Source organism: Octopus bimaculoides, chromosome 14 (genome assembly GCF_046866305.1).
Source record: "Octopus bimaculoides isolate indiv1 chromosome 14, ASM4686630v1, whole genome shotgun sequence".
Taxonomy (NCBI): domain Eukaryota; kingdom Metazoa; phylum Mollusca; class Cephalopoda; order Octopoda; family Octopodidae; genus Octopus; species Octopus bimaculoides.
This window is the reverse complement of record NC_142941.1, coordinates 47,011,583-47,034,069: the sequence shown is the minus strand read 5'-3', so window position 1 is coordinate 47,034,069 and position 22,487 is coordinate 47,011,583. Positions and strand designations below refer to the sequence as shown.

At 36.7% G+C, this 22,487-nt stretch overlaps 1 protein-coding gene across 2 annotated transcripts in view; it reads left to right on the top strand.

Moving 5' to 3' along the window:
* Nucleotides 1-10,289, top strand: part of LOC106870532 (BTB/POZ domain-containing protein 16) — a 125,281-nt gene extending 114,992 nt beyond the window's left edge. The window contains exons 15-17 of one of the 2 annotated variants that reach the window (XR_016244335.1): nucleotides 4,204-4,425; nucleotides 6,000-6,095; nucleotides 8,542-8,559. Coding sequence is in view for 1 of the 2 variants with exons in the window: in XM_089362803.1 (XP_089218929.1) it covers nucleotides 6,000-6,095; nucleotides 8,542-8,730; nucleotides 9,883-9,951 (354 nt within the window). In the remaining variant the exon portion in view is untranslated. Of the gene's footprint in view, nucleotides 1-4,203; nucleotides 4,426-5,999; nucleotides 6,096-8,541; nucleotides 8,731-9,882 lie in introns of those variants that run through there. The other variant, XM_089362803.1, reaches the window with a different exon arrangement.
* The last annotated feature ends 12,198 nt before the right edge of the window (nucleotides 10,290-22,487 follow it).

Below are 22,487 nucleotides of genomic sequence, written 5' to 3'. Positions count from 1 at the left end.
ATTGCTTGCATTAATTTCTTTTCTTTTTTTGTGTTGTTGTAAAGTGAGCCTCACAAACTAATTGAGAACCAAACCTCGGCCGATTTTCTTTTTCATAAATCTAAATATACAACCAAATATACATACAATGAAATTTATATAATCACTCTATTTATTTTATTTATGGATGAATAATTAAGATTTCTCGATGATTGCTTCGTACTAAAATTAACCTCATAAACTGACGAAAATCGAATCCTGCACTGTTCATTTATCGACAGTCTGTATAACAAGCAGGTAAATTGGCAACGAGATCTGACGTAGCAGCCAAGGAAGTTGATGGGGGCACATGAGGATAATGAAAGGTCGTGCAGTATCTTTTCTCTTCTACTGGTTTCAGCCAATGCACTGCGGCCATGCTGGAGCATTGACTTGAAGGATTTAGTTGAACAAATTGACTCTAATATTTATTTGCAATACAGTTCTATATTTAAGAGATGAGCAATTATGTACATTATTTACATTATTTATATTTGACGGATATTTGTCCTCATCTTGTTTGTTGTTAACACAACGTTTTGGCTGATATACCCTCCAGCCTTCATCAGGTGTCTTGGGGAAATTTAGAACGGGTTCTCATTCCTAAGGTTTTTTTCTGCTATTATTATCATTATTATTATTATTATTATTATTATTATTATTATTATTATTATTATTATTATTATTATTATTATTATTATTATGTATGTCTGTATATATATATGTATGTATGTACGAATATGATAAATATGTATATATATATATATATATATATATATATATATATATATACGAATATGATATGTATATATGTATATATATATATATGCGTGTGTGTGTACGAATATGATGTGTACGTATATATATGTACGAATATGATATATGCGTATGTATGCATATATTTATGTATATATATGTACAAATATACAGAAAGAATACAATAAACGGAAACCATCAAAACACAACGCGGAAAAATGGACGATAGCACGACAAACGGCAAACAGGATAAAAACAAGATACACAGATCATGTATACACGGATACACGGATACACGATGAGGTAATCAGCTGATTATCTCATCGGTCGGAGTCCAGAATGCCTTTTTAGCTTCGCCCCCTTATCTCCGATACTACTCAAATCCTACGGGGCCAAGGACTTAAGCTAAAAACATTAAGCCTCTGAGAAACGCATGTCCTCTAAATTACGCAAAAATGAAAATAACACTGACATGTCGTTTTACAGATATATTTACCATAATTACATAAAAATATCTTGAAATACTAAAGAGTAAATTCATCAAATAAAATCGTCATTGGCTTCAAACAACTTCGGAATCTCCTGCAACTCTTTTGGACAGTCTCCTTATTTAAGTTGGTGAATGCTGTCATAATCCTTGCCTTCGGTTCATCTTTGATGTTACAAGAACTTTTGTTGGTCTCTCGCTCAATTCTGCCCCACACATAATAATCAAGGGGGTTGCACTGTGGGGAGTTAGGTGGTCACATGTTAGGCGTGATGTGGTCGCAGCCACTCTCTTGACGCAGGGTAGCACTACCTCCTCCAGGCACTTGATGTAGGCCTTCGTGTTGAGTCGGAGTCCGTGTGGGAAGATGAATGGAGGCATAACGAAACCATCACTAGTGACCAGTCCAAAGACCATTATGTTGACTGGGTGTTTAATTTCTATCACTCGTGGTACATATTTTGGAGACACGTCAAGCCAACGGTTGTTCTGTGTTCAGCATCTGATCCTGGCAGAAATTTTTCTCGTCTGAGAAAAACCAAATTATGATCGGTTGGAAGGAATGCTCGAGTTTGTTCAAAAGCTTCGTAACGCGGTCTTTCCTCTTGTCCTTAATGGCTTGGGATAAAAAATTGGTCCTTTCTCATCTTTTATGAGGAATACCGAATGTTTTCGTGCACTACCTGCCTGATAAGAAACTCAGAAACTCCCATGTCAAGCATGGCCCGGATATCACCAACAAATTCAGGAGTTATTTTCTTGTCAGAACGATGAGAGTGAGTTTTCCGAGCTGCTGTACCTTCGTAATCGCCAATAGACTCATCCAACTCTTTCCGAATCCTCTGTACTGTCCTCAGGTTGACACTTGAACACTCTGAAATGTCCCTGTTGGAGCTTCCGGTGCGAATGCCAAGAAGTACAGCATGTCGCTTCCAAATTTCTGGCAGAGTGAATTGCGTCATGGTGCTGTTTTTCTCACAGACGGTTCCCAACTGACCCTACTATACTGAGTAGTCGACAAAATCAAAAACAAACAATGCACATGCGCGAAATTAAAAATATAATATGGCGACAATTTACCAATCGCATCATGTACATATATATGTATGCGTGTGTGTGCATATGTATGTATGTATGTATGTATGTATGTATGTATGTATGTATGTATATATATATATATATATATATATATATATATATATATATATATATATATATATATATATATATATATATATATATATATATATATATATATATATATATATATATATATACATATGGTATAACAGTGAGAGAAATATGCACTCACTCGACCTCGCCTCCTTTCAACGTACATGATATCGAACCAAAAGTACCACATACATAAAGAGCAACTGTAATAATAGATAACAATATTGCAGTTGTGGTGGTAGAGTGGTGGTGATGTTGATAGTACAGTATTGATAAAAGGGGAATAGTTGCAGTCAAACCACAATGAGACAGTTAGTAGTCGCCCTTTCTCTCTCTTTCTCTCTTTCTCTCTTTTCTCCATCTCTGTTTCTGTGAAGGAATTGATGTTGGTTAATGATAGCTGACTTCACCGACAAAAGAAAGGACGGAGCTGGAAATGGAGATTTCGTGTCTGGCGCAGTCAGTAGAATCTGCAGTTAATATAATGTGCAAACATGTTGTTTACTTACTGAAAGATGAACGTGATTCATGTAGATTTTTGAAGTGAAGATTAACTCTGATCAAATAGATCTATGCCCAGAAAGGTAATCTACTGAACTGCTAATTGTGATTCGCCAATCCACTGTTCTGTATGTATCCACGCCTCTACATAATGGAAGATTATATTGAGCACTGTGTACTTTGACATACTAGACTTTATTGTATGAAATGCATTGTGTCTGTGTAGACATGTTGCTCTCTTTCTGTTATTCAGTCTATTACTTTTTTTTCTTTTGTGAGGGCGCATGGCCTAGTGACTAGAGTGTTGAACTCACGATCTCGAGATCGTGGTTTCAACTCCTTGACCTGCTGGTGTGTCGTGTTCTTCTACAAAACACTGAATTTCATCTCACGTTGCTCTGCGATTTCTTCAACATCTGACGTGTGGTATACTGTGCACCTGTTCAGGAAACGTTGATCGGATGGACGGAGTGAGCTATTGTGCCGCAGATACATTCGTTCGTTCTAAACAAATCACGTGTGCAGGTTGTTCAGTAAGAAACCGTATTTCTAGGACTACGAGAGACAACCATCAAACTATTTTTGTTATTGTCATTTAACGCCAAGTCAGATATGATCGAGCAAGTTTATGATCAAATGTGTCCAGCCGTGGCTATCATATCTTTCTAAGGTTGTCGTGCGCTACATTTTACAATGCCTTTCTCTTTTTAAGAATAAAACTAATTGTAGGGTGTGATCTGCAACAGGAAACATAAAGAAGAGCAGCTCTGTTTAATTCTTTGATTCGCTACGTCAGCAGAAACAATTCCGGAGAGAAAACCGGGAAGTGAGTGTGAAATAAGAACCATTTACACAAAAGGTGGTGCCCCAGGATGATCTCAGCCTCTGGCTGAAACCAACAAAAGCGAAACTAATATACATATATATAAGCATAATATGTATATATGTATGTTTGTATGTATGTATGTATGTATATGTATGTATGTAAATCTATATCTCTGTCTATACACGTTTATATGTATGCATCTAATATCTTATCTGTCTGTCTACCTATCTATCTATCTATCTATCTATCTATCTATCTATCTATCTATCTATCTATCTATCTATCTATCTATCTATATGTCTTTATATAATATAAATATTTATGAATGTATTGTACATCTAGTAATACACACACGTATAATTACGATGGCGCAAGTAAACATCTCAAATACTACTAATGATAAGAACAGTAAATATAAAAACAGGATTCTTTCTTTTTGTAGCAAAAATGGAGAGCGGCGTCTTAGTTTCAGGCGATGGATACAAAGTTACGCCGCAAGACTCGATAGTAAAGCCCGTAGCATAAAATAATACGAAATATCTATGCGAATATTATAATATTGAGTCGAATCTTAATAGAATTGCTTTCGAAATATTTGAATAAGATATATATATATATATATATATATATATAAAGGAAAGAATTGAAAAGTCTGAAGTTATATGTAAGCCTCATTTAGATTATATTTATGAAATTACATTTCATTTGTGAATAACATCGCTTAGTGTGTGATTCAAATTAACAATATGATAATGTATAAACTTGCACGTATTAACACACCACACCACACAGACAAACACACACACATATATATACACACAGAATTTTTTAGTGTGGATCTGTATGCATGATATGTATAAATGCACACCCACATATATGTATGTATAAATCGTATATACACATTTGCATGCTCACATACATTCTTCCCCACGCTTCCATAAACACACATATGTATGTATGTATGTATGTATGTATGTATGTATGTATGTATGTATGTATGCATGTGTGTGTGTGTATGTAGGTGTGTGCGTGTTGTAATTACTTTAAAGCGAAAGGTTGCACTGGTGAGATGCCTTGATTGGTTAGGTCGATGTTGTCGACTTTCACCCTGAACGTTTTGGACTTGAATGTGCGTGGTTGTGCCCTGCGGGAACAATGGCGAACGAATAAGTTCAGCAAGTTGTTGCCTTCTACCCCCCCCCCACATATAATATATATATACATACATACATACATACATACATATAAACAATTGCAGTGTGGAAGATGTTTGTAAGCCATTCAAGAACACACAAAAATCGTTAGTTTCACTTTAACATTTAAATTTCATTTGTGCCAAAATATTTTCGTTCGCTTTGAAACCGTGACCGTAATATCCGTACATATTACGTACATCTCCGTAATATTTGCCCCTTATCAATGTGGAGTAGTGGAATCCAGCAGGCGTCGCTGTTTGTTCGAAGCTTTATATTTATTCAGTGAAACACATCCACTGGTTTTCAAAAATAGAATTATTATTATTTTAAAATCTCTCTAAATAGAAATATAGAAATATAGTTATTTCTAAATCTTTCTTATTATTTCTAAATCTCTACGACAGCAGTTCTGGGCATTAATAGTTATTGCCAGGCTAACATGGCAGTCCAGAAAAATAGGATGAATGCTACCGCTGAATAGCTCCAAGAGGCCATCGCCTCTTAGCTAGTCTGTGCATGGGGAAGCTGATGACTGTCCCTGTTCGAAGGTTGTAATGGACACAGGTTTGTGTGCCACATAGCTAGCTAGAAGCGATAGCCTCTTGGAACTGCTCAACGGCAGCTTTCGTCTTATTTTTCTGGACTGCCATGTTAGCTTGGCGATAGCTATTAATACCCAGTACTGCTGCCGTAGTCTCCTTTAGAGATTTAGAAATAATAATATTTGTATTATATATATATATATATATATATATATATATATATATATATATATATATATTATTCAAAAGAATTCCAACTCTGTTTTTTATGTTTTATTTATATTCTTATCAAATCAATTTTATAAGAATATAAATAAAACATAAAAAACAGGCAGAGTTGGAATTCTTTTGAATAATATATTCCTCTATACACTATCATACAAAACCCTTTTTTAATTTTTTAATTTTTATTTTTATACACACACACACACACACACACACACACACACACACACACACACACACACACACACACATATATATATATTTGTTTATTTCAGAGGGATGTTTATGACCCAGAGGTGGTTTTTCTGTTTGGTTTCTACTTCAATCTGAAAATCGACAAAATCGAAAATACCTACCATTTGTATATTGAGGTACAGGATATTCTTTTTTTACTATTATAGTTGTCTACGATGTTATTCTTGTTGCTGTGCTTTTCTTTTTGTCTCTGTGTTGCTGTTGTATCTGCGGCTTTGTATGTTCCTCTAATCAATTTGTGTTTCATTGCCGAATACTGAAGATTCTATAGAGAGTTCGTAGTAAACAATCTGGTGACATAACGAACAAATATTTTAGAATATTGGTTTCAAATCTTGACACAAGGTCAACGATTTCGGACGAAGTACCGGTGTTCAGCTGATACTTATTTTACAGTCCCCGAAAGGATGAAAGGCAAAGTCGACCTGGGAAGCGTTTGAACTCAGATCGTAAAGGCGGACAAAATATCGCTAAGCATTTTAAGCCGGCATGATAACGACTATGCCATATCACTGCCTTAATGGTATTCAAAAATATTGCCTGCAAGTGAACGACTTCTAACAAATTTTGCACCTCACACACACACACACACACACACACACACACACACACACACACACACACACACACACACACACACACACACACACACACGCATACGCACACAAACGCATATACACAGCCTCACAAACACGTACACACATCTGCATACATATCTACATGGCATAAAAAAAAAACATGGTTGCACAAATATTGATTTATACGCGCAAAAAATATAACTTTTGTGGATGCAAAAAAAGTTTCTTTAATATAAACTTTTATCTATTAATTCCTTAAAAACTGAACAAGGGAAGAATTAAATATTTATTACTTTTGCGAAAAAAATATCAAATTTAGCAGAAGTAGAGGACATACGAAGTAAATTTCGCTCCAAAGTATTTCAAATTTAATGAAAACACTAAAATCTTTCAAAAAGTTATCCTTAAAGAAACACACTCTCTCTCTCTTTCTCTCTGTCTGCCTACACATACATACACATACACACGCGCACACACACACACACACACACACACACACACACACACACACACACACACACACACACACACACACACACACACACACATACGTGTGCATGTATATATGTATACCTACACACACACACGTATGAACATACATGCACAAAAACACACACATGTAACCATGTATGTATAATTATATATATATATATATAAAGGTAGATAGATGCATACATACATAGCACATGTACGCATACTTATAAAGAAGCTCGCATATGTATATAATATATATGTATATATATATATATATATATATATATATATATATATATATATATATATATACATATATGTATATGTATATATATATATATATATATATATATATATATATATATATATATATATACATATACATATATGTATATATATATATATATATATATATATATATATATATATATATATTTATACATATATATATATATATATATGTATATATATATATATATATATATACATACATACATACATACATACAACCTGTATGAGCGTCTGCTAATACTTTACATGTACCACGTCCTCACGTTGTTGTTCTTTTGTGTTTGTTCTTTGTTTTTAGGGATTTACTATATATATATATATATATATATATATATATATATATATATATATATATATATATATGTATATATATATATATATATATATATATATATATATATATATATATATATACATATGTGTGTGTGTGTGTGTGTATGTATATATATATATGTGTATACATACATACAACACATGCATATACACACATACACCCTTGCATATATATCTGTGAAAGTTTTTGAATGTATAATGAAATTTTATATAAAGTGTTTAAATCCGCTGGGTTAGTTAATTAACTTAGAAGCTTTTCACTGTTTTCGCTCGAAAAAATTACTGCTGTATTTGATGGGCCACCAGTTTTCTTCCTCTCTCTATGCACATTCACACATAAATAGTTTTACTGAGATAAATGTAACCGTTCCAAAACCTAGTTGTGGGTAAAATAACAATGTAAACGCAGTGTTTCCATGCTACTTAGAAGCGATCAACAAACCGCGATCAACAAACCAGGAGACTCACTTTCTCTTTTCCCTCACATTTACAGTGTCGCGAAGGCGCGTAGCTTAGTGGTTAGGGTATTCGGGTCACAATCGTATCTTTAGTTTCATCAGTTCAGGGACCTCAACTTACAACCATGTTGACTTGTTCTAGCCCATGAGAAGCGGCTTCTATCAGAGAAAACTGCCCAAGGCAAGCTCTAAGTCTTCCATGACTCCATCAATGGAATTAAGGGCCCATAGCAAAGCAGTGGCTACAATACAAAGACCTGCGGAAAAGAAGGGTTTGTCGTTCGAAACCTCGTAGGCCTATGAACAATGTGTACTATTTTTGCAACAAAGAACGAATGGTTTCATGCTGAATATTATATTACAACATACCCTTTTTTCTCTGTTTCTTTGTTTCCCTGCCAAATTTCACTGCTCTAACTAACGTCCAGCGCCTGAGGCCATCCGAGTCTACTCTCACATTCCGTGAATCTGAGCGGCATACTTTTTCTCTACGTTCCGAACGAATCGTCACATACAGTATAACAGCAACGTCACTCCACCACCGAGTTCCCACCACTTACAAAACAGGAGTGCTCTCTCATACGTTTCGTATGGAGGAAAAACACTCTCGGAGTCAGGTAAAGTTGCTCATATTTCAATTTAACATTTCTCAAGGTTTTCGTTATATTTTCCTCTGTATAATACGTTTCCTTTCCTTCTTTTTTCTTTCTTCCTTTCTTTTTTTTCTGTCTTCCTTTCTTTTTTTTCTGTCTTCCTTTCTTTCTTTCTTTCTTTCTTTCTTTCTTTCTTTCTTTCTTTCTTTCTTTCGCAATTTTATGAGCCATAAGGAGCTCTTCGATATGAGCCAGATCAAGAAAAAAGTATGGACGAAGTATCGTATCGAAAAAGATCGTGCTTCTTTGCCTGAAGATATTTACATGGGAAACGGAGAGGCACATCGGTTTTCCAATCGTGGGGGAAACTTAGCGGTATTTCGCCCGTCACTACGACCTGGATTCAAATTCCGCCGAGGTCGACTTTGCCTTTCATTCTTTCGGGGTCGATAAATTAGGTACCAGTGAAACCCTAGGGTCGATGAAATCTACTAATCGCCTCCCCGCTAAATTTCTGGCCTTGTACCTATAATAGAAAGGATTATCATTATTTTTATTATTATTATCATTATTGAGTGAGAGAGCAGTGCATGCCATCAAAGTGACACTAGGGTAAAATATACGAAGCCCATTATACCCATCATGACTACCCGTCTGATAAGGGTACACCAGGCACATGCAGCACAACCATATGTGCGCGACATGGTGATCTCATATCAAGATAAACAGCGCATGACCTCGCAGGTGGGGCCCAGTTAGAATTTTCTTCAGGTCGAGTAGCCCATCCCGCTCAAAAGGTCCCTGAATAAGGTTTGTTTAAGGATATTGAGCAAAACACCCATGTTTCCAAAGGTGAATTATTCAAACCCCAAAGAATTCCTCTCAACACATGGCTATGATGCTTCCCCACTACTTCTGCTCATGATCAGAGATGCACATATCGTCAGCCACCAAGGGACATGCTCAACTGGTTCAGGTCAAACAACTGACAAGCAAATCTGTGGTATTAAGCAGAATATTTGCTGTAGCCCATCTTTTTATACCAAAACAAAACAACGTACATGATAACACTTCTAATCAATTAAGATCAGAAGCTTATTATTATTATCATTATTATTATTATTATTTGTAATTATTATTTTAATCATTAAGTGACGAAACATAACTAATTTGCAGGAATTAATCATAACGGAACCACAGTTACCACTATTTGCAACGTTCGCTATGCTTTTCCCCCGTTCATGAAGTTCTAATCCGTGTTCGATATTCGAATAACAACAACGACGAAGACGACGACGATGACGACGACGACGACGACGACGACGACCAACACCACCACCACAGCCACCACCACCACCACCAACAACAACAACAACGTTACCTCAACGACACCGCCATCGAAAACATGAAAAGATGATCGTCAACAGCAGAGTTTATGAGATAAACTACCTGAGTTACATTTACCACCAACTGGATATATACTTATATAATACAAATATGAAAAATATCTGAGAGCATTATATTTTATTAAGGAATTCTTGAAACGTATATTTTGTATATTAAAGTTATTATTCAAATTGAAATGCGTTATTGTTTTTCAGTAGTTTCATGCGAGTTTCTGTGGCTGCACTTGATGTAGTTCCATGTTTCTAAGGCGTGTGTAGCATTGTGTTCTTATACCTGTGCTGATTGGTGGAATATTGAGTCCTTCTTCCATAATTTCGGTTTCGATAAAATAAGTAGAAGTTGACCAGAGCACTGGGATCTATGTAATGAACTAATTACTGCCATCCCTGAAAATTGCTGGCGTTGAGCCAAAATTAGAAACTCTTCCCCCTCCTCTTCTTGTTCTTCTGCCCCCTCCTCTTCTCCTCTTCTACTTCTTCTTCTCCTCCCCCTCCTCCTCCTCTCCTTGTTCTTCTGCCCCCTCCTCTTCTTATTCTTCTGCCCCCTCCTCTTCTTGTTCTTCTGCCCCCTCCTCTTCTTGTTCTTCTTCCCCCTCCTCTTCTTGTTCTTCTTCCCCCTCCCCTTCTTGTTCTTCTGCCCCCTCCTCCTCCACTTCTTCTTCTTCTTCTTCCTCCCCTCCTCCTCCTCCTCCTCCTCCTCCTCCTCCTCCTCCTCCTCCTCCTCCTCCTCCTCCTCCTCCTCCTCCTCCTCCTTCTACTTGAAGTTCCAGAGGAGTGAGATGTGATAATTTTCAAGCACTGGATGTGGTTTGTGCTCTCACCAGTTTTTATCATGGGACAGGCCAAGGTTTTTGCAAATTACCCAGTGAATATATTGTGCAGCTCTATCATGCCTGTTGCGATACTCTGTAAGCACAAGAAGACTGCACATTGAGACAACATGATCAATGGTTTCATTTTGTTGCTGACATACACGATATTTTGGGCAGCTGCCGTTCTTTAATATGTTGGCCTGGTAGTTTCTTGAAGGTAGGCACTGATCTTGGGCTGCTATGATAAACCCTTCTATTTCTGATTTTAAGCCAGAAGCCATTAACCATTTATGGGTAAGGGTTTTGTCAACATCGACATTATTAGCTCCCTCTGGGTATTTGCCATTGAGAAGTTTTTCTTGCCATTTATCACTAAGAATATCCAAGGCATTATATTATTATTATTATTATTATTATTATTATTATTATTATTATTATTATTATTATTATTATTATTATTATTATTATTATTATTATTATTATTATTATAGTTTAGCTGATTTGTCAACCAGTGTATTTAAGAAAAAAAGGAGGCATTATTTAATTTGTCAATCACTAAACCGAAAATTAACCTTGTAACTTTACAGATAAATATTGCTTCAAATACCACGCAAATAAAGTAATCACATCGGCAGCAGTTAATTACACAGCGTAATGAAAAAGCAATCTCATACTTAATTGATAATTATCAGGTTGCTACAAATTTATACGTCTATTAAAGTAATTATTGTAATTAGTCTAATGGTAATCATTTAAGGTGATCTATTTTAACCATTTCTGTAATTCATTGCAATTTTATTCCAGTTTTTCTTCCTATCACACTCCTTGGAAAGTACCAACCGTCTCATTCTCTGCATATATCCTGTTTCAGTCATCGTACAAGCATGTAGACATTGCAATATGTTAGATGAGACTCACAGGGTGCCTGTTCAAATACCGTTCTTACGATATATATATATATATATATATATATATATATATATATATATATATATATATATATATATATATATATAAAAGGTTGCCATTTTAACATCGTTGTCGAGATCCAGAGCGAATCGCAGAAGGTTCTCCACTAGCTTACGGAAAACAACTTCCAGGCTAGATTCCAAAAGTGGCAGGAACACTGGGACCGGCTATTTCGAAGATGATATTAAAACCTAGGTAAAAAAGTTCTTTCTTACGAAACACAACTAGTCCAAGAACCTTTTGATACCACCTGGCAAAAATGCCTTTCAAGAATAGGATGCCATCCTTCTGTAAGTAACTTTACCAAAGCTGGGTGCCTATTCTTGACAGATATGTGGATATAAGTAAAAAAAATTATACTTACTTGTTTCCAAAGGTCAAACTAATATACATTCATATACAACCATATTCTTAAACCCATAAACCAATACCATTTTATGTCTCCCAGACAAATGCCCTATGAATTATTCCTTTCCCTTTTTCGTTTCGTATCCTTCTACAGTACTTTGCTGGCCTCAAAGGAGTACATGCGGTTCCTCGAGCTGTTATCAATTGCAGTCAAAGTATGTTTTAATCTCATCCTTGTCACCTAAATAAAAACAAAAATTCAGATATATCCTAGATATATATATACACAAGACGTAATGGTCACGGGTAGAACGCACGAGATCATAGAACAGAGAAATAAGAGATAATCTGCAACTAAAAATATCAACAATAACTATAGGTACCCGAATTCGATTAAATAATGGTTACTGAAAGATGAAAGACATATTTAGACCGGGTCGAGATTTGAAACTCAAGGACATAAGACGGCAATGCAATACACCATTAAGACATTCATTTAATGTATTCCGGCACTCAGCAGCTTCCGCCTACACATCCGCCCACTGGTCACCGTTATTGATTTAAGATAATCGCAAAGATATATTCGGAGAACGTTTCGAATAACGGAAATGGATTCAGGGGGATTAAAAGGCATACTAGCTTCAGCGAGCTGAGGATGGTGGTGGTGGTTACATGGTAAGAAACCGTTTTTGTCATGTTTTGGCTAAAATATACTTGCAGGAGTTTTGTTTATCGAAAAACAAAGAAAAGGTGAAAAAAATTGTTTTAGTAAGCTTAGCATAGACTGTCATGATTTTAGTTTTGGTTTTCGTCTTTTCTTTACCAAATTCTTTTTCTGATGTAACGGAGGCAGGTTTGAAACAAAGGTATATATATATATTAGAACAAAGACTTACATACATATATATATATATATTACACACGGAAGCGCGCACACACACACACACACACACACACACACACACACACACACACACACACACACACACACACACACACACACACACACACACACACACACATACACAACACACGCATGCACACACATGCATACAATACATTTATAAACTTAGATATATATACACCCACAAAGGCGTAAATATATGCTTATGTATGTGTATATGTGTATACCTGTATGTATATATATATATATATATATATATATATATATATATATATATATATATATATGTATATGTATATGTATGTATTTAAATATCTACCTACCTACCTACCTACCTACCTACCTACTTACCTATCTATCTATCTATCTATCTATCTATCTAGATATATAGCCATACATGCGTACACACATATACATGCATGCAAGCATTTATATGTACATACATACATACATACATACATACATACATACATACAGACATACATAGTGTGATATGTATACATAAGAATATGTAAATATTTGTGGTGCAAACAGTGATCTAGATGATGCAATATTTGATAATCTGGGAGATAATCACAGAAAATACTACAAGATTACCACCTACACAACCAAAACCAAAACCATTTGTTTGTATATATATATATATAAAAGTACATTATATATATATATATATATATATATATATATATATATATATATATATATATATATATATATATATATATATATATATATATATATATATATATAAAAGTACATTACATGTATATATAAATATATTATATATATATATATGTAAATACATATATATGTATGTATGTATGTATAGGTTTGTTGTAAACAAGATTTCAGAGCAAAAAACGAGTAAATATACTTATATTAATAATCGTCAGAAGTTACAGAGTGACTCCAAGGGCTGAGAGTTTCGTACGTTGGCATTTATCAAACTGGCTTCAAATCATATATATATTTTTTTTTTCTGCATAATATAGGCGCAGGCGTGGTTGTGTGTCAAGAAGCTTATTTTCCAACCACATGGTTCCGGCTTCAGTTCCTCTGCATGGCACTTTGGGCAAGTGTCTTATATAAAAGAGCAGTAATTTTTTTTTCGTGGGTGGGGTACAAGTCGATTACATCGACCCCAGTGTTCAACTGGTACTTATTTTATTGACCCCGAAAGGATGAAAGAAAAAGTCGACTTTTGCGGAATTTGAACTCAGAACACAGTAAAGGGGTGAAATACGGTTAAGCATTTCGTCTAGCGGTGCTAACGATTCTGCCAGCTCGTCGCTTTAATCGAATGGATAATAATAACGAACGAAGACTAAGCAGTATACGTGATAATTAAATCGCTATAGCTAAATATCACATGCTGATTTTTGATATTAGAATGCCACATTCATAGCAAATAATTCGATATTAATTCTGCTGTACATGCATGATCCATTCATTGCATGTGGCTTTTGAGATAAAATATCTAATGAAGATCCCATCCAAAAGGTTTCATGGCATTGAGTAACATATCCGTCTGTTCTCTAAGAAATCTTCAGCTGTTGTGATAAATTTCTCTAGATTTAGCGTCATTCTTTCTTTCTTTCTTTCTTTCTTTCTTTCTTTCTTTCTTTCTTTCTTTCTTTCTTCCTTTCTTTCTTTCTTTCTTTCTTTCTTTCTTTCTTTCTTTCTTTCTTTCTTTCTTTCTTCTTCTTTCTTTCTTTCTTTCTTTCTCATACCTGCCTGCTATGTCATTGTCTCTGTTTTGTTCCCCCTTTTCTCGATTTTCTTCCCATCTCTCAGCACTTTCGTTGTACAGTTCATCTCCTTTTTATATTCTTCAATTATCTTCCGAGATAATAGTGGCTTCGCTTTTATCTTTCATCAGCTTCTCTATCGCAGTCTGTCTCTTTTTATTTTTCTGTCTGTGTCTGTCTCTGTCTGTTTCTATTTGTCTGTCTCCGGCTGTCTGTCATTCTTTCTGCCCCTATGCCTCCTCTCTTTTCTTTTCTTTTTCTTTCTTTCCTTCCTTCTTTCTTTCTTTCTCTCACTCTTTCTATTTGCCCCAGCCGCAAGCAATCGCTAAATATTTCAGTTGAAATAATGAACGGACTGTTTGATGTCGAGTTGAATAAAGAAATGTATGGCCAGAAAGCCAAACCGTGCATTTTACACTATACATAAATTGATACAGATAAATGAAGTGCACATACATGCATACACACACACACACACACACACACACACACACACACACACACACAAGCGTACACACACGCGCATTCACACACACACACATACATATAGATATAAATATCTATGTATATATGCATACATAAATGTATTTCCGTAGATGGATAACTAATGGGTGCGATGGAATCTTGTCTGCATTATATCAAAATGAAGGTTACATCGAAGCTATAACTGAGAGAGCTGTAGTCATACACAATACTGCAAGCTAATAAAAGACTCGTTCCTTAACCTGACAGCACACTATATATGTAATTAATAAACTCTACCATTATCTGTTAACTACTTAAGTCTTGGTGCACTCACATTTTGACAGCTACATATCTCGGCCATTTATCACACGCATATAAATATAAGGTGCCGTATGAAAGTATTTTTGTGTGTGTTTGTGTATGTATTGTATGTATATATATATATATATATATATATATATATATATATATATATATATATATATATATATATATATATATATATGTATGTATATGTGCATGTATACATGTGTATGTGTGTGTTTGAGTCTCCGTATATCCATATGTATATCTGTATTTGTCTCAGCTAATGCCTTTCACAATATATTTCATCTTCACTGAATGTGTAGACGAGATTTGATATGTACACACCAAGCGAGGTGCAAATATCCAAAATACATCTTACTTAAAAGGACACGCACACACACACACACACACACACACACACACACGCACACACACACACACGTACACACACACACACACACACACGTACACACACACACACACACACACGTACACACACACACACACGTACACACACACACACACGTACACACACACACACACACGTACACACACACACACACACGTACACACACACACACACACGTACACACACACACACACGTACACACACACACACGCATATAGAAATGATTAATTTTCTATCCATTTGTTATGTGTTTGGATTCCGGGGTTTAATTCTCTTATTGCTATAAATTAATAAAGGCGAGGTGTCCGATGTTTAATCTCTTGCTGGTCGTAAATTTCTCGAGTATAAAAGTATTTTGAGGTGCCGAGTAAATACAGAGCAACTTTTGTTTAAAGTTTAAGTGCCTAATCTGGTGGCGATGTAAATTTCCAGGATTGAACAACATTCAGTAAAGTCCTTGGACCTTATTTGGTATCTCACGGACTAAATTCTGTTTTATAGTATGGGGCGCTTTCTCTCTCCACCCCCTCTCTCTCTCTCTGGCACTGCGCTGGTTACGACGTAGAGGGTTCCAGTTGATCCGATAAACGGAACAGCTTCCTCGTGAAATTAACGTGCAAGTAGTTGAGTACTCCACGCATATCCTTAACGTAGTTCTCAAGGAGATTAAGTATGATACAAAATGTGACAAGACTGGCCCTTTAAATTACATGTGCTGCTCATTTTTTTCGGCTGAGTGGAACGGAACAACATGAAATAAAGTATCTTGCTCAAGGACACAACGCGTCACTGGGAATTAAACTCACAACTTTATGATCGTGGGCCGAATACTCTAACCACCACTTGTACCTGGATGCTTTGTGTCTAGGTACAAATTGTCTCTGACGTACAATTTTTAAAAGGCCTAGTTTGTTCTACGCCCTTCCGTTTAATTTGGAATTTAGTATTTTGTTCTTTTATGTACCAGATATATTTTGACAAAGATGTGTACTTTTCATCATGTTTGATGGATGAATTGCATTTAAAGGAGTATTGTTTGGATTTATTCTGCCATTCCTGCTGCAGTATTTACGCTCTCAGTGTGGTTGGGCAGAGAGAGCTACTGCTCCATATACTCTCGCTTCAGCATAGCATGATTAATTGACCAGGTATGCATTGGTGTTTCAGCACGGGAAGCTTGCCTTATTTGATATTAATGCTTCATGTGCAAAGGCGGTGAGCTGGCAGAAATGTTAGACCAGCGGGAAAAATGCTTAGCGATGTTTCTTCCGGTTAATTTCGCACTGAGTTTAAATACTAGCGAATTCGACTTTGTTTTCCATCCTTCCGGAGTCAATAAAATAAAGTGCCGGCCAAGTACTGGGGTTCAACGTAATCGACTTGCCGCTCACATCACAAGAAAATAAAGAAATCAAGGCTCTGTGCTTATTGTAGAAAAAATGCTTATACGTCATGATGGATATCTTATAAGTAGCTTTCATACAGTTCGAGTTTAAAAGTCCTCTCTGCCTTTAAACTTATATGATTTTTATCTTCAGACATTTTCTGCTAAATAGTTGATATAATATTTAATACCTATTAGTTGTTATTGAGAAGAGATAACTGTGACCCACTAAGAGATCTGCGTCCCTCCACGAGAAGATATTCCCTGTGTGAATATTTTCCTTTATTTGGAACAAATATTATTTAATACGAAGGCGTCAAGCAACGATAATGAACCTAGAACAATGTGATCATGAAACAAGTTTCTTAATCTCCCACAGAAAAGACGCACATATGATAAATATTGATATTTTATATATGTGGTATAATCTATATGACAAGAGGTCAATCCATGCCTGGAAAATGATAATAAAAAAACAAAAAACAAAAACGGTTGCAGCAGGTTGAAAAAGAGTAGCACCACAAATTCATTTATTATTTACGACAAGGAACAATGTATCGGTGAAAGTTCAGGAATATAGTAACAGAGAGGGAGAGTGGGGTGAGAGTGAGAACAAAGAGAGAGGAGAATGACGTGTGACACTTGATTTTTATTACGTCAATGCGAACGCGCGTGTGCATGTGTGTGTGTGTATGTAAAGACAAATATAAGCCTATACACATACTTCTACATACGTATATGTGTATATGTGAATAGTAACATATAACTTCTAAATATATAACTAAAGAGTGAGGGCATTCAGTTTACACACAAACATATACATGCGTGTGTGTGTGTAAATTAGTGGCAGATGCTAATTTAGATTGATTTAAAGTTCATTAAAGTGTGTACGTGTGTGCATGTTTTTGTGTCTATATATATCGATATACAAAATAGTGCCCCATGATGGCCTTGGCCTTGCTGGTTAAAAGAAACTAAAGAACTAAAGATGTTAAGAAGTTAAGATCATATAACATCTATGAATGTATGCACGTATATTTACATAAAGCTTTATCTCTTCATATATATATATATATATATATATATATATATATATATATATATATATATATATATATATCCACACACATTCACACACACACACACACACATACATAGCATATATATGAATGTACGTATGTATGCATGTGTATTTGTCTGTGTAAATGTTTGTGAGTGCGCGTCACACATTGGAACAAAGACAACCACACACACACATATATATATATATATATATATATACAACATATGCGCATGCGGGCGCGCGCACACACACACGCACGCACGCACGGTCACGCGCACACACATACATACACGTTATGTAGAGATGAAAGTCTCCCCATAACTAACTTTGTCATGGTCTGTAAATTTCGATGTTTCACTTTTGAAAGTTCAAAGTCCACCAAGGTCAACACAAAATACACCAATCAAACTCCAGAAAGTCGATACCATCTATTGCAATAGTCCCCCGCTCCACTCCGCTCTCTCCATCCCACCCCCACCCCCGATTTCCCCACTGCAAAAGTTGCTATTGTGTCAACTAAAACCAGGTATCAACGGTATCACCACGATCATGACCACCACGACCACGACGACCGTCACCACCATCAACAATCACCACCATCATCGTCATCAGCACGACCAGGACCACTACCACCATCATCATCACCACGACTACGACGAAGACGATCAACACCACCACCACAACCACCACCACCACAACCACCACCACTATCCTCCTCCTCCTCCTCCTCCTCCTCCTCCTCCTCCTCCTCCTCCTCCTCCTCCTCCTCCTCCTCCCCCTCCTCCTCCTCCTCCTCCTCCTCCTCATCGGCAGCAACAGACGATCACAGCCATCATCCTCGTCATCAGTGTTAAAAACACCATCAAAGTCTGTGTTCAAATTCCGCCGAGGTCGACTTTGCCTTTTATCCTTTCAGCACCGATAAATTAAATAAGAGTTGCGTACTGGGGTAGATCTTATCGACTGCCCCCCCCCCGCGCCCCCAAATTTTCGGACCTTGTGCCTAGAGTAGAAAACAGTATACTCATAAGCTTTTATTTTCGCGTGTTAAGATAAATTTTGGAGACGAGACTCGACTGCTATTTCTTGCGTAGACATTCGCTCGTTGACTTGCCGTAGAGGTGGTATGTGGCAGACAAAGTAAAGAATATGAAGAGATGGTAGTTGCGGTAGTAGTGGTGCAGGTGAATTTTTGACGACGGTGATGTTGTTGTTGTTGATGTTGTTGGTAGTGGTATATCACGCTTAGGGTATTGTGTAATTAGTGTAAAATGTTGGAGCTTAGTAGATGATCTCGTTATTGTTGTTGCTCAATAATATATTAGCTCTAGTAGACCTATGATCGAAACACTCCATCTTTATATAAAGTATAGTGCCTACAGGACGATAATTATATTCAGTATTATTTTTTCGCTTTTCCTTTTTTGTAACCCTATAGCATTCAGGTTATTCGGTGAAATGTAAAGCCTATTTATTCACATTGGTTTGAATTAATCGTGTATTATCTCGTAGCTTCGAGATAATACACGAGATTTTTGACGCTGTGATTGCATATTTTTAGAATGACATTGCTGGTTAGGTATGAGAGGCCGGATCTGATCGGCCTCTCCTACCTAATTACACTTACACTACACTCTTAGCATGAAACAAGTAGAATATTTGGGTTGGATATGGCCGGTTTAAATGCTAAAGGGTTAAGATAATAAACCTTTAGCATAGTTACAGTTGCCATGGCGGTGGTGATGGCGGTGGCAGCAGCGGTGGTGAAGGAGAGGGTTAGGGATAATGGTGGTGATGGTGGTGATGATGGTGGTGGTGGTGATGATGGTATTGGTGAAGGTGGTGCTACTGAGGATGGTGGTATTGCTATTAGAAGGTGTAGTAAAGATGATGAAGTAGTACTGATGGTGGGATGATGGTGTTTTTTTGGGTGATGGTGGTAAAGACGATTGTGAAGACGATAGTAGAGATATTGGTGATGATGCTGATGGTAATGTTGTTGTTGTTGGTGGTGGTGGTAGTTATACGGAACACGGTGGTGGTAGGGATGGTGGAAGTGGTGATAGCGATGGTGTTGGTGATGGTGGTAGAACTAGTTGTGATGATGCTTATGGTAAGGGTGAATGCAAGGTCTTGGTGGTGGTGTTGGTGGTATTCGTGATGGTGGTGGTGGTGGTAGTGGTGCTGACAGTAATGGTGTACTTTGTGTTTGACCATTACGTGGAACAATGGCCACAATTAATGACAAAGACAAACGGACATCAATCAATTGATTAAATGTAATGAATTCCGTTCAAGTGAAGAAGATAGATGAGGGGCATGACTGGAGAGGAGGGGGGGACGCAGGTGACGGTAGACGAGGAGAGGAGAGTAACAAAAAAGATAGAAGGTGATGGTCATGGACATATTGGCGATGATGGCGACGACGACGACGACGACGACGATGATGACGGTGATGACAATGAGACGATGACCACAACGATGATGATGATGATGGTGATGATGATAACGATAATAATGATGATGATGATGACGACGACAACAACGCCGATGATGATGAGGATGACGGTGCTAGTGGTGGTGGTGGTGGTGGTGTACGATTTTATCGACGCTGATGACGACGATGACAACTGAGAGTCAGACGCTGTAGACAGAGATTGTGATGAAGAACATAATGACAGTAATTCTTTCGAATTTTGGCACACAACCCGTGATTTTGAGGAGAGGGGGAAGTCAATTAGATCGACCCAGTGGTCAGTAGGTACTTATTTTATCGACCCCGAAAGGATGAAATGCAAAATCGACTTCGGCAGCATTTGAACTCAATCTAGTATTGGGTCATCCCATAAATAATGCGGTTTTTTTTAATACTTCTTTTGTTTTTCAAAATTAAGATAACAAAGTTCTTTTTTTTAATCTAAAATATACTCTTCTTCATTTTCTACAATGCTCTTCCATCTATCTGGTAGACTTGCAAGGTTTCTCTTCCAAAATTCACTTGTCCGTGACGAAAAATACTCCTCCAGTACTGTTCTGACCTCGTCTACAGAATTTATATTTTTTCCGTCCAAATCATTTTGAAAACTGCAGAATAAATGATCATCAGCTGGGGCAATGTCCGGTGAATATGATAGGTGAGGCATCGTTTCCCATTCCAACAGCTGCAGCCTTTGGAATGTCATTCTTGCTGTATGTAACCGAGCATTATCCAGATGGAAGAAAACATTTCGTCTTGAAACCAAAAATAGTGGTTTTCCGATGGCACGCAGGTGTCGATGAATGGTTCAATGACGGACGTGAAGACGGACGAAATGCCGCTAAGCGTTTTGCCTGACGTGCTAACGATTCTGCCAAGCGTGCCGCCTTTTTCATCTCGTATAATAATCCTTTCTACTAAAGGCACAAGGCCTGAAATTTGTGTGGAAATGACTAGTCGATTACATCGACGCCCAGTGATCTACTAGTACTTATTTTGTCGACCCCAAAAGGATGAAAGGCAAAGTCGACCTCGGCGGAATTTGAACTCAAAATGTGAAAACGGATGAAATACTTCTAAGCATTTTGTTCGGCGTGCTAACGATTCTACCAACTCACTGCCTTTTTCATCTAGTATAATAACAATGATTTCAAATTGTGGTAAAAAGCCAGAAATTTCGGGGGAGGGATTAAGTCGATTATATCGACCCCAGTGATCTACTGGTACTTATTTGATCGATGCCGAAAATGTGAAAAGTAAAATCAACCTCGGCGGAATTTGAACTCAGAACGTAAAGACGGACGAAATGTCGCTAAGCATTTTACCCGGCCTGCACACGATTCTGCAGCTTGCCGTCTTTTTCATCTAATATAAGTGTACTAACTGTACCTGTTAGTTTGTCATAGATATACAGGAGCATATACGAGTACCACCCGTTTACTCTCCTTCTAACCTTTTCTATCTCATCGTAGATACATACATAAACACACC